Source organism: Perissodus microlepis, chromosome 10 (genome assembly GCF_051167445.1).
Source record: "Perissodus microlepis isolate ML-2025 ecotype Zambia chromosome 10, ASM5116744v1, whole genome shotgun sequence".
Classification (NCBI taxonomy): domain Eukaryota; kingdom Metazoa; phylum Chordata; class Actinopteri; order Cichliformes; family Cichlidae; genus Perissodus; species Perissodus microlepis.
The window spans coordinates 318079-332274 of NC_140470.1; the positions used below are offsets into that span (position 1 = coordinate 318079).

Below are 14196 nucleotides of genomic sequence, written 5' to 3' on the forward strand. Positions count from 1 at the left end.
GACAGACGTGCCGGCGCGTCAAAATCACATGACCAATGTAAGATGACACAGCTACAATTTGCAGCGACTCAGAGTCTCCATTTCAACTTGGGTCGAAAGTGCGGACTTCAAACTATACACCAGTTTTGTGAACTGTGTCGATGGGCCACGTAAAACCAGAGTTATGATAAAAAATATACACAATGTTTTTTTCTGAACAAAACAATGGTGTTTACAGCGGGAAGAACGGTAAAAACGGCGTTTTCTACAGACAGCGCTAGCAAACACTCTCCACTTGCAAGTGAAAAAAGAAAAAGGAAAAAACACCCCTTCCCTATTGGTGTTAGAGTTTACCATGTCAACAATCAAAAAAATTATATGGCAACATGTGACATTTGGTTGTTTAGGGAGAAGGGGAAGTTTTAGGAGCAACACCCGCGATGGAAAGCGGGCGAGCGAAAGAAAGAGAGAAAGCGAGTTTTCATATGTGAGACATTAGTGACGTTTAGCGTGTTTGGAGGCTGTAGTTAGTGTGTTGTGTAGTTATTGTTTTGTGTTGTGTGTCAGTTATACTGCTGAATGTCACATTTGCTCCAAAAAAGCCATCAAAGGCAGATTCCAGTGTAAATACTGTTCCCATATGGAAAACTGGACTGATGCACCTCCTGCTGTCAGACCTGCAGGGTTTAGGCCTGTGGTGTTCTCCTCTGTCTTATACTGAACACAAACTATTTTTTTTGGACTGGCACAAATAATTTGTGTGCCTTCTTATTTGATGTTCTGTAAATAGATTTAAATGGTTATATAAAAAACACCTGAGGCCTTGGCTGCATTTTTAGGTAAATAGTACCATATAACTTTGTTGTTTGCAAAACTTGTGCATAATTTTTAGAAATGTACAATTTCTATTTGCATTTCAAGTTATGAAAATGATTCGTTAAACATGTTTGTGGGTTTTACAGTAAAAAATATAACTTTTTCCTACTCGGATTTTTAATTTTATGTCTGAATTTAGATCAATTGTGCTAATATAGTATGCCAAAATGAAAAAATATCTCAAATTTCAAATATTTGAGGTTGTGCTGAAAATAATGATACCAAACAAGGCAAGATAAACAGTTTTTAAAGGGGAAATATAGAGGTAAAATCAAAAATAGTCAAAAACGGCCAATTATACCCTGGACCCCAGAGGGTTATTATTACTCTTTTTACTCTTTCTAGGTCACAAAATACACTTTTAACATATTTTCAGGTGAGAAAGTAGCTGTGTAAACTTCAAATATCTGCTCGGTTTATCAAGACATCACATGTTTGCAAAAGTGCTCCGACGTTTTCAGAGACGTCTGTTATCCACCAGCTCGATAGCTAGCTGGGAGCTCGAGGGTCACTAGAGCCAGCGAGAACTCCCAGCGGATCATTTTCAGATCACCGTGGTCTTGCGCTACTCAGGTTAAACGTGATATATAAGTCACTTAGATAACCTAAAAATGTTATTGTTTGGCTTTTTCAGTGTTTTATTTGTTCCTGAGTAAATCGGTTTGGCTGAGATTAAAGTTATTAGATTAGATAAAATAAAACTTTATTAATCCCGCGGGTGGGTTCCTCCGGGATTTTCACACAGCTGAATAAACGTCAAACAGAAAACTGATTAAACAGAAGTGTGAGATGGTCAAGAATTTACACCAGTGTCCTGTTATATTTTAGATAGCAAGGAGCAGACGGCTGAGTTTATTAAACTCCACTGAGACAGCGGTGATGCAAATCTGAAGGCTAGACCGTCCAGTTTCACAGCCGCTCGCTTCCTGTCTACCCGACCTTCTGAGGACCCAGCCCACGTAGACCGTGAAGGACGGGTCCTCAGGAGGATTCAGCCTATGAATTTGGACACCCCTAACATGTCTTGAAGTTCTCCAGAGGCCTGGTAATGAACTAATCATGTGATCCAGGTGTGCTGACCCAGGGTGAGATCTAAAAACCTGCAGGACACTGGCCCTCGAGGCCTGGAGTTGGACACCCCTAGCATAAAGCCTGTCAGAGAAGGTCTTCATTTTCAGATGTTTGTGTTTGTTACTGCTGTGATGACGAAGCAGCCTTTTATGCCCCATACTTTTACACAGCCTCAACATGAGAAACAGGTTGGGAGGGTAGCATATAATAAGTGTTCCCTTTGTGCAAGTCTCAGGCCATTTCCCCAATTTCCATGAAACAAACTGGCCTAAATAAACCTAATGTAAGGCAATATCCTTACACATTTAGACAATATAGCTTATTTAGATGATATATGGTACATAGTACTGCATATCATATATTATATACAACACTGGAAACTCAGGAAACACTGGGGACTTTTTGCGCTTCCTCTTGTTTTGAAAGGACTTGTGTCCTAAATGCCAAACTTCACCACAAACAACCCTAAAGTATGTACCAAGAACAGACATACAGCTGGTGAGGATGTACATGTCTGACACGGGGTGTATAAAACAAGAGCAAAACTAAACGTTAGTTGGGCTTTTGTAATGTACCAGAATGAAAAGGCACTGCGATTTAAAAGTACACAAAGTAAAAATGCTGTCATGAGTCATGGAAGTAATGGAAAAAAAGCCATTCTATATGACAATAACCTCTACACTATAACAATGCAAATCCTCTGCACTAAATGAATAGGAACAACACCTGCAAATGAAGGCGTCTTTATTAATGCTATAGCTGCATGTGGAATGAAAACTAAACTGTGGATATTTACTGATACCACCAGTGTCAACTTCACACAGCATGTGATTTCTGCCAGAATGTAAATTAACCACTCACCATCTTAATCAAGCACTTGAAATATGACACAGAAAATTAACATTTAATGTTTAACAACTTGTTTCTAATCTTTACGTGACTGTATTAATATGTAGTGTCATCTTCTCTGCTGAAGCCTTTGCAAGTTACTCCAAACAAGACAAGCCTCTCATTTTTCCCTAAGCACCTTGTGACCAGTTAGGTCTGTGATTCACAATTATGTTATTATTTACAATAATGCACTTTCTGGATGATCTTGTTAGTAGTGCTGCAGACCGCACTGGGTGCTGTGGCATCACAAAGCTCCAATTTAAAGCAGAGAACCATAAGCCTGAAGTGAAGTGTACTTGCACTAATTAAAAATGATTTCAGTTGGACTGGAATGATTTAATTTATCACAACAAACCCACTATCTGTCAGCAAAAGAAGAAAAGGCCCACTGACAAAGAATTTTTCTGGGCCTCATAGTCCTTCAGTAAGCAGTAAGGACTTGATGAATTTCTGTACAAATAAATAAAACTCTCACAACCTTTAGATGAAACATGGGAACAAGATGCTGCAGGTGTAGCTAACTGTGAGCAGCATGGGCAGCACTAAAATACAAAAGAAAGAAAGCAATATTGATAATAGACAGACATGTTAATAATGACACAAGGAACACTCTAGACTCAAGGGAAGCAGATTATAGGAGTCATTTTTTTATTTTGCTCACGTGTCTGAATCAGGCACTGATGCCACACAGTCGCACCAGGTTAAGGGTCTCTGTGCTGGTCTATATACGTGTAACTCATAATACTGCACCACGGTACTACTACCACAGTAGGTGAATGAATTGATAGGGTTCTCCTACAAAGGAAGTGGAACTATTTGTGAAATCAGCTGGGGTAGTCGTGCATTTTAATGCTAACCTACGTGTTTGCTCCACTTTCATCCGTGCTTTTATTATGTTTTGCAATCTCTCCGTTTATTGCCAACAATCCCATGCAAGATTGTAAGTGCAAAATATTTTAACTGTTCTAAACTGAAACAGCTTTAACATTTTCTCTGTAATAATTTTTCTTTTTGCAGAAGTATACTCATTTCTTCAATGAACACCACCATAACAGGTCAAACACAACTTTTGTTGAACACAAACAAACCTGTCTGCATCTTTAAAGCATTCATACTTATTGTGAACCACATTTTGGTTCAGTGACAACAGGTGAGAATGAGAAACAGACTCAGTTTTAGTCAACTGTTTGGCTTCTTAAGAGGGGATAAACTGAAGAAGCTGGGATCAACTTTTTAAGGTTGATCCCAGCTTCTGCTGATAAAGGTCAGTCGCAGCAGCACCAGTAGGTGTAATCTTGGTGTAATCAACATAAACATAACTGCAAAAAAATTATGTATTTAGAGTTTCATATATGATCTTGTCCTATTAGTCCAGTGCCCCTTCAGCTTATGTATCAGTTGATTAGATCTAGATGCAAATACTCAAAAACAAAAGGAAATATACATATAATAGCGAGATATAAGATAAGATAAGATAACTCTTTATTGTCATTGCACAGTCATACATAGTACAATAGTACAATGAAATTGGAAAACTGTCCTACGTCGGCACTACATATAACACAACACGACACGATATGACACATCACAACGCAACACAAACAACACAGCACAGTATATTAACTTAAAGAAGAATAAGTGTATTTGAATTGCACACTGTTATTATTGCACATTAATTGTTATTGCACCTTGTTATAAATATAAATATAATTATTGTTACTGTTTTTACCGTTGTTACCTCCCCCCCTAAAAAAGTCCAGGGAGGTAGCCAGTCAGGTCAGCTGTTAGCATTGATCAGGGCTGTTGCCCTGTTGTAAAAGCTGTCCTTGAGTCTGTTTGTCCCGGACCTCAGCAGCCTGAACCTCCTGCCAGATGGCAGCAGCTTAAACACCCGGTGTCCTGGGTGTGTGCAGTCCCGTAGGATGCTGCGTGCCCTCTTGAGACAGCGAGTGCTGTACAGGTCCTTCAGGGAGGGAAGAGGATGTCCAACGATTTTTTGGGCCATATTGATGACCCTCTGGAGTGCCTTTCTGTGTGCTGTGGTGCAGCTGGAGAACCACACACCGATGCAATATGTCAGCACACTTTCAATGCAGCAGCAGTAGAAGATGGTCAGCAGCTCATTCAGGTCCATTTTTCTGAGGATTCTCAGAAAGTGGAGACGCTGTTGGGCCTTCTTTAAGACCGCAGAGGTGTTTGAGCTCCATTGGAGGTCTGTGTCTATGTGCACACCCAGGAACATGAAGCTGGACACCCTTTCCATGCACTCCCTGTTAATGCTGACAGGCTGCAGCTCAGACTTCCTTCTTCTGAAGTCACTACCAGTTCTCTTGTCTTGGTGGTATTGAGGTCCAGGTTGTTATCTACACACCAATCTGACAGCCTCTGAACTTCAGCTCTGTACGCCGTCTCATCTCCCCCAGAGATGAGCCCCACCTTTGGGGGAGATGAGACATATCCAAATAATTCAGGCCAAACTAATGAGGTGTTTTATAAATTGAAACTGTCCCATCTGTTGTAAATGTCAGCATTTACAACAGATGGGATGTGGATGTGCACATATGCAATTAATTACACATTTGTGTGTGTAGACCGTCAAACTAAACATATGCAGCGTTCCAGATAGCTCGGAACTCAGATGTCCTGATGTTGCTGTCATTCGGGACCGCTACATCGATCACTATGGCCGTCTTCTTCTGTTTGTCTAGCACCACTATGTCCGGTTGGTTAGCCACCACCATTTTGTCCATCTGTATCTGGAAGTCCCACAGGATCTTAGCTCGGTCATTCTCCACCACCCTTGGAGGCGTCTCCCATTTTGACCTCGGGACTTCCAGGCCATATCCGGCACAGATGTTTCTGTATACTATGCCGGCCACTTGGTTATGGCGTTCCATGTATGTCCTGTCTGCTAGCATCTTGCACCCTGCTGTTATGCGCTGGATTGTCTCAGGGGCATCTTTACACAGCCTGCACCTGGGGTCTTGCCTGGTGTGATAGACCCCAACCTCTATGGATCTTGTACTCAGAGCTTGTTCCTGTGCTGCCATGATTAGTGCCTCTGTGCTGTCTTTCAGTCCAGCTTTGTCCAGCCACTGGTAGGATTTCTGGATATCAGCCACCTCCTCTATCTGCCGGTGGTATATACCGTGCAGGGGCCTGTCCTTCCATGATGGTTCCTCCTCTTCCTCCTCTTTCTTGGGTTTCTGCTGCCTGAGGTATTCACCGAGCACGGGGTCGGTTGGAGCCATCTTCCTGATATATTTGTGGATGTTCGTTGCCTCATCCTGGACTGTGGTACTGACACTCACCAGTCTCCGGCCTCCTTCCTTCCATTTAGCGTACAGCCTCAGGGTGCTGGACTTGGGGTGAAACCCTCCATGCATGGTCAGGAGCTTCCTGGTTTTGATGTCAGTGGCTTCTATCTACTCATTTGCCCAGCTTATTATCCCAGCAGGGTACCTGACCACAGGCAGGGCGTAGGTGTTGATAGATCGCATCTTCTGGTGTTGGCCAGAGGGGCCGATGGCGCGATATGGCAGCCTCGCTTCTGTCAGTCTGCCCCAGGGCAGCTGTGGCTACAACTGTACCTGCCTCCACCAGTGTGTGAATGTGAGAGTGAATGAATAGTGGAATTGTAAAGCGTTTTGGGTGCCTAGAAAAGCGTTATATAAATGCAATCCATTATTATTATTATTATTATTATTATTATTATTATTATTATTATCTTGTTCTTACCGTTCACCTGACTCCTCAGGACCTGCCTGACCCTCTGCAGGTACTTGGTGGTTGCAGCTTTCCTAGCGGCCTCTTCATGGTTCCCATTTGCCTGCAGGATCCCCAGGTACTTGTAGCTGTCCTCTATGTCTGCAATGTTGCCTTCTGGTAGTTTGATCCCCTCAGTTCTGACTACCTTCCCTCTCTTTGTTATCATCCAACTACACCTCTCCAATCCGAATGACATTCCAATGTCATTGCTGTATATCCTGGTGGTGTGGATCAGTGAATCGATGTCTCGTTCACTCTTGGCATACAGCTTGATGTCATTCTGATGAGATCACTCACCTGCAGCCTGTTAACCTGACTCTTCTAGCCACTACTTAAGGCGGCTGCTCAGTGTCTCTCGTTGCTGGATCGTTGTGCAACCTGTGTTAGTGTAGCCCCAGCTCTATTCTGCTCTCGTGTTCTTTGTGATCTCGTCATATTGTTTCTAACCACCTGTTTCCTTGTACATAGATCTTTCTGGACCTGTCCTTGTCTCCCCCCCTGGATTGCTGAGCGCGAGTTTGGAAGATCACGTGGATGAGAAGCTTGTCATGTTTGGAGCAACTTGCGAAGGCTTCAGCAAAGAAGATGTGTTACGTGCGTGTGTTGTTGGTTTGTTTGTTTGTTTCTTAATGTGTGTATGCTAATTCACCTGTGCAGGGGCTCAGCTGTGATTGGTGGACTGGCTCCGGCTCTGGACGTAATCCATAAAGGACGATTGAAGAGTTGCGAAAGGGGTGTGTGTGTGAAAACTTCCCGTGCACTTACCGCAGGTCCAGATGGAGCGGCCACAGTTATAGCTACCTAGTTAAATTTGGCCGTGTGTGTGAAGTGCGGAGCAGGTAAGGGTGAGCTGCCGATTATTTTGGGAAGCCTCGGTTTCTCCTTTGTTGTTAGACCAGGGAGGTCAGACTGTGTCATTTCTTTGTTTATTTTCTGGAAGAGGTAAAAGGGGAACCGAAGTGTAACCCACATCAGATTTGTGGGTTGTGCTGCTGAATAAGGTTGGAGGTGTAATTTTCCTTCCCCGCCACTAGGAGGCGAGTGCCTTGAGATGACTTTCTGTCAGTCAACATTTCCTGTTTTGAAAGCCATTAATCACGAGGCAACCGCCAAAGTAGCTGAAAGATCCTGGTAAGAAAAGCTAAAATAAAAGTTAAATTCACAATTTATCTTCACATACTAGTAGGGGCGGGCGAGCTATCTCACCACGAGCTCCGGTAAGGGATGCTACATGAATGTTAGCACCATAAAGACATGTAGTTGACTGCTGTTAATATATTTTCTGCTTTAAAAAACAAAACCAGTCGGAGTTGTGATATTTATGTTTAAAGCACTGTAACATCACTGATGTGCAGATGTTTAATTTTAAGTGCTAAAAAATATATTAAAATGTGCCCAGCTAACCGCTAGTATTAAGCTACTGCTTAGCGATTTCTGTGTATTTCTGTGTATTCTAACATTACTGTGATTCATCGGAGTTTGTTAGCTTTCCAAAACGTTGGAGAAGCAGTAATATTGTCGTGTAGTGCTTAAATGCACCCTTTCAGTTTTGTTGACTTAGAAGTTAATTCATTTAATAAAGATGAAAAAAGTTCATAAAATGTGATTATAAAATGTGAGGGATCTCATCACTCTGTTGAAGTATTAATGTTTTAAGAAGTTGATACATTTTTCTGAGAAATAATTAAAGTTGAAATATCTTAAAAAGAAGAACAGTTAAAAGCGAGCTGTTAAAAGGATAAATATGGAGGAGTGAATCTTACAAGTTTATTTATTCTTAAAAGGGTAAAACCTCGTGTGATGTAACTCAAGTTATTTCATGATGGTTGAGACATTGTATAACTAAAATAATTTGTTATACTTGAGCAATACTTGACTGAAAGATGAGTGATGGAAGAAGTATAGATAAAATAGTAATGTATGCACTCTGAACTGTGTGCATAGATTGGTTTTTGACCAGGACTGGATCATTCGAGATCTGAACCCTTTGGGTTCAGTGGCGAGACAATCCCAAGAGAGTGACTGTAGACGGACCAGAGTACGGTGTGGCCAGCCGTGGGATCCATCTTCAGCAAACCTCAGGACTATAACTACATTCCTTGACACAGATAAGACTAACACATTAAAAATCTACCCGGGTAGTGTTAGAACCAGTGGACAGAAACACACACACACACACACAAGGAACTCTAATTCCTCTTCCCAAAGAGAAGTGGACTGAGCAACAGGAGCGGAAGCTCTTTAATTGAAACTCTTTGGAGAATTTCCTTAAAGAGGATGTTTGGTTTTGATTTTATTTTTGAGCCCTTTAATATGCGTTTGTGCACTGTAGGAAGCCGGCTTTAGACAGGCAGGGTTTGTAAACTTTACAACTTTCAATACAGTTTCTATTCAAATCACATCTTATCTATCATTGTGTGGTTCCTTCTCTGCTGATCCTTTCAAGGCTCCATAGTCTTACCTAGAACTTTCTGATACTAGTCCAAAGTTGTCGAGACAATAATTTAATGTGTATCTCATATTATTTAATTGTAATACCTGTTACAGAAGCCTAGGTTGGGTTTTGTTTGTTGTGTTGGCCTAAGCTCACCCTGAGCTAATCATACACTCGCACTACCGTTGTATTGAGCGCCATTGCTGTGAATAAATTATTCTTAAAAGTCCGATGCTGTGGCTGTGTCTGTTTGGGCATGGGAAGTCGCGGGACACCCCACTCCTGTTACGGTCATTCTGAGCCAGGTCATAACATGATTTACATGGCTCGTCCGTTTTGTCTGTTTTTTTTCTGGCTGGTTTTGTGGTCTGTAGTTTGTTCAGTCGGCTTTTCTTTTGTGTGGGGGGGGGACGTGAGGTGTGTGTGTGTGGGAGGATGGAGTTTTCTTTAGATGACTTTGTTACCTCGCCTTCCTGGGATAAGATAGAGTTGTGTTGCTTATTATAGCAAGTTTTTTTGGTATTAAAGTGTCCTACAATGCCCGTAAAGCGGAGGTGAAGGTTGCTTTGTGTGCAGGTTTGGTGGAGCAGGGCATTCTCCCTTCCCCGAAGGCAGCTCTAAAGCAGCCTGGCAGGGGCGGCGTGGAGGTGGCTCCGGAGACTGAGCCGGAGCCGGATGCCAAAGGGCCTGCTAATGTGCTCCCGGCTGAGGTGGAGCCTGGTGCGGCTGAGGTGGAGTCAGGGGTGGCTGAGGAGCCTCAGGCAGTAGGGTCTACGGAGGACCTCCGTTTGACCCTCCGTATTAGGGAGGTGGAGGTTCGCGCTAAGGAGCTTGAAGTGCAAGCTATGCACCTCTGTGTTAGAGCTTTGGAGTTGGAGCGTAAGCCCGCCGCTGTCTCAACACCTGTTTCCGCTGCCTCCACACCTGTCTCGAGTCGCCCTGACACATCCACAGTTACTTCAACAAGTTTTGACATCACCAAACATGTTACACTAGTACCTCCGTTTTGGGAGGCTGAGGTTGATTCCTATTTCAGTGCTTTTGAGCGTATAGCAGCTACATTGAATTGGCCTAAGGAGTTTTGGGCGCTGCTACTCCAGTGTAAGTTAATCGGCAAGGCTCAAGAAGTATGTACTAGCCTTTCCGTTAACGACAGCCTCCAATATGATATTGTGAAAAAATCCATTCTGCGCGCGTATGAATTAATTCCTGAGGCTTACCGTCAGAAATTTCATAAAAGTGAAAAGACCGCTGATCAAACGTTTGTGGAATTTGCCCGTGAGAAACATCGCTTGTTTGAACACTGGATGCAAGCCAGCAAAGTGAAGGATATTGACGGATTGAAGGAATTGGTACTTTTAGAAGAATTTAAGAAGTGTCTCCCGGATCAGTTAGTAGTTTATTTAAACAAGCAGAAAGTGACGTCCCTGGAAAAAAGCAGCAGTTTTAGCGGACGAATTTACCCTCACACATAAAACCATTTTCTCACATGAGGCAGCACGAGAAGTGAGGGGAGGGCAGGAAAAGAGACAAAAATCTCCTAAACAGACCCGAAGGGCGAGACAGGAGGAAACTGAAATGCGGGAATGTTTTTATTGCCGTGAGTCTGGTCACCTGATTGCCAGTTGTCTTGCACTGCGGAAGAAGGAGCAGCGCAGATGGTCTAAGGGACCCGTGGGGCTCATTAAAGTAGTTTCCCCACCTATATGTCCTAATCGGATACAGGGGTGTGACCCAGAAATGGAGGGAGAGTCACGTTTTAAACCATTCCTTTCCCAAGGCTTCGTTTCGGTAACAGGAGAAGAGAAGGACAGGATCCCTATCACTATTCTCCGAGACACCGGAGCACATCAATCTTTTATGTTAGATGATGTGTTGCCACTGTCGGATAAAACCGCCTGCCACACGGATGTGTTGGTGTGGGGAATTGAAATGAGTGTTCTACATGCGCCACTCCACAGCATATATTTACACTCACCAATTACAACCGGACCTGTGAAAGTCGCTGTACAGCGACAGTTGCCGTTTAAAGGTGTGTCGTTTATTTTGGGCACTGATTTGGCCGGGGGAAAAGTGTTCCCACCGCCTGAAGTGGTGGATACCCCTGTTGCTACCGCCTCAGATGTTACTGATTTAAAAGTGACAGTATTTCCCGTTTGTGCTGTTACGTGGGCGCAAGCGCGCAAATTTGCTGATGTCGTTAGTATCGCAGATACATTTGTGGCTATGGAGCAAAAGCTTTCTGTAGGGGGGAAAGACGGTGTGAAAAAAAAATGCAGTGTGCTACATTTAATGCCGGAATTGGGCGGAGATGTGAATAAAGAAGCTTTGATAAGCGCTCAGGAAAATGACAAGTCTTTAAGTTCCTGTTTTGCAGCCGTTGTTGCGGCCGGGGAAAGCCCCCTTCCCCGTTTTTTCCTGCAGGATGGCGTGTTAACGAGGCGGAGGTCCTCAGATCAGAGTGGAACATCAAATGTTACACAGGTGGTGGTACCATCTCAGCATCGTGATCAGGTGCTAAGCTTAGCACATGATGCTGGCATGGCTGGGCACCTCGGAATAACTAAAACTTATTACCGAGTGTTGCGTAATTGTGTGGATGCTTTAAGGCATCCACACTATTGTTTTCCTGTTTCTCTTTATTCTTTAAACTTTATTCTTCAAGTTGCTTCCGTACGTTTTTTGGACTTTAACTACTTCCACAATTTTCAGCCGATTTTCACCGTTCAAATTTTAAACTATTCAGCTTTTTTTTGCTAACGACTGCTATGACTTTTGGTATTTATAACTATTATACTTTTTAAAATATTACGCTTTTTTCCTTTTTTTTGTCCCATTGAAATGAATGGGAAACTTCTGCAATTCTGCTAAAACTTGCTTGTTTTTGAAACTTAACTACTTCCTCATACTTTCGCCTAGAACAACCATTCAAACTTTAAAATGTTCACAAATTATTGGGCTATTCATGTATGATTCAGCTTTTTCATATCTGTTACCATTTTCATCCTATCCCTCTTTAAGTTTTCAGTTGCAAAATTGTGATTTTTCACAAAATACATACGTTGTTATGGTTGCTATGCAGTTGGTTCTAAGTGAGCCACTGTACCTTTGGCAATTTTCTCTTCATGTCCGAACAACTTCTTGCTACTTGCTCAATTTTCACTCAACTTCCACAAATTATACATCAAAACGTAGGTATTTTTGCTGGCTTTCAGAAAATGTCACCATCATTGTTGTGGGATTTATAGAATTTTGGCAAATCTCCTCAGGCCAACACAAAGTCTCAAAACTCTCCATAGAAAGTCAATGGAGAGTTTGTTCAAAATCACCACTTGATTTCTGCAATGAGAGGCATATTCAAATCGCCATATCTCCTTAACGAAGCGAAGTCAAGACATAAGGCTTGTTCCAGTATATCTTCAGACACTCCTGACGCTCACAATTCAAGAATTATTTTCTCACCTATTACCGTTCTGAGATGAGTTGGACTTGTTTGAGGGTAGGAAATTTGTCCTTCGCTCAGATTTCACAGATTTCAAACTCTGGAAATGAACCACTTTTTTCTCTCGTCATATCTTTTTAATGGATTTCCACAGAGACCTGAAAATTTCCATGACTGTTCACCAGAGCCTGCTGTCTCTTACGGTGAAAGAATGATATCGATACTCCAAATAGATTTAGAGTTAGAAAGCGTTGTTTGAGGGCAAGTCAAGGCAGTTTTCGCTTCGCCTCTACTCAGTTATGGTGCATTACAAGTCAAATATCTTTAATAATTCATATTTTAATAATAATTTGTCAACACTTTAAGATTCCCCCATCTCTTCTGAACAAAACGGTGTAAGAATGACCGTTCTAGCCCCTACGGTTAGGAAATTATGGTCATTTGTTTGAGGGGAATCCTAACTATGAGAAATAGACTGCAAAAATCCTGTGTCTCTCTGTGCTGCGTGCACCTGTTTTGGCGGGAAAAAGTACACAGCCTCTCTGATTGGTGGATTCAAATTGAGCAGCTCCCAGGCTGCTTGACTGAGCTATTAACTTCCTTCTCTCTCCCTCTGTGTGTGTGTGTGTGTGTGTGTGTGTCTGTTTTTGTGTGTGTGTGTCTGTGTGTGACAGAGAGAGAGAGAGAGAGAGAGAGAGAGAGAGCCTTTTTATGGGATGATCTCATTGTAAGATTCAAATTCAATATATTTAGACTGGTTGACTGAATTGGATCTTGTGTGTGTGTCTCTCTGTGCATGTGTGTTTCCATATGTGTCCATATTTGTGATTGTGTGGCTGTTATATTTTTTTTTGCCGATTTTTTTCATTGAACAAGTATAATTGAGGGACCCTTAGCATGTTCAGCATTTTTTCAGCTGTCCATTTTGCTTTTCCAGTTTTTCTGTTTAAGTTATTACTATTGTGCTAAATCATACTATTTCTGCTATTTTATAAGATTTGTGCTAAATATAGTATTTCTGCCAAATATAGTATTTTCTACCAAACCATAGTACAGTATTTCTGCTTTTTATAGGATTTGTGCTTAATATAGTATTTCTGCTTTTTATAGGATTTGTGCTTAATATAGTATTTCTGCTAAATGTAGTATTTATGCTTAATCATACTATTTCTATATATTTCTGCCAGGTCCCCAGGCAGCCAATCCTCTGTGAGGACTGAGACATTCAAATTTACATATCAGGGCCTGCACGGCTTCCCAGCCAGCCAATCATATCTGAGGTCTGCCGTTTCTTCTCTTGTCATATGTCAGTGACGGTTGTACAAAGAGCAATGAAAATCGCAGTCAAAGTACACCAAAGTCCGCTGATTCACCCAGTACAAGAATTATGCTTCTAGTCCACCTAGTTTTTGAGTTACACGACGTTTTGTAACTTCAAAAAACTGCGTTTTTCGCCTCTCACTGCGATCTAATTCTGACTGCTCATCATCCTGTTTTCCAGGCGCTTGCTCTCTTTCCCAGTGGCGCAGTTGGTAATGACACGGGTCTGCAAACCAAAGGTCGTGAGTTCAATTCCACCTTGGTCAACATGTTTTTTTCCCTACAAATTAATACACTATCACAGACCAGTAATTCATATTCATCATTTATTACAATCCTCAAACTTTTATGATTTTACCAGCTTTTCTAATATGGACCTCAGATTACTGTTAACACTCCATGGCACAAATACTGT

The 14196-nt window shown here is 42.1% G+C and overlaps 2 protein-coding genes across 2 annotated transcripts in view; both read right to left on the minus strand.

The window, feature by feature from the left end:
* The window catches only part of LOC146378535 (CXADR-like membrane protein), an 88938-nt gene that overhangs the window by 45979 nt on the left and 28763 nt on the right, over positions 1 to 14196 (minus strand). The window lies entirely within an intron of this gene.
* On the minus strand, positions 1874 to 6431 carry LOC146378536 (uncharacterized). The gene has a single exon (XM_084941329.1). The coding sequence runs from the start codon at positions 6201 to 6203 to the stop codon at positions 5418 to 5420; it is 786 nt and encodes a 261-aa protein (XP_084797455.1). The 5' UTR covers positions 6204 to 6431; the 3' UTR covers positions 1874 to 5417.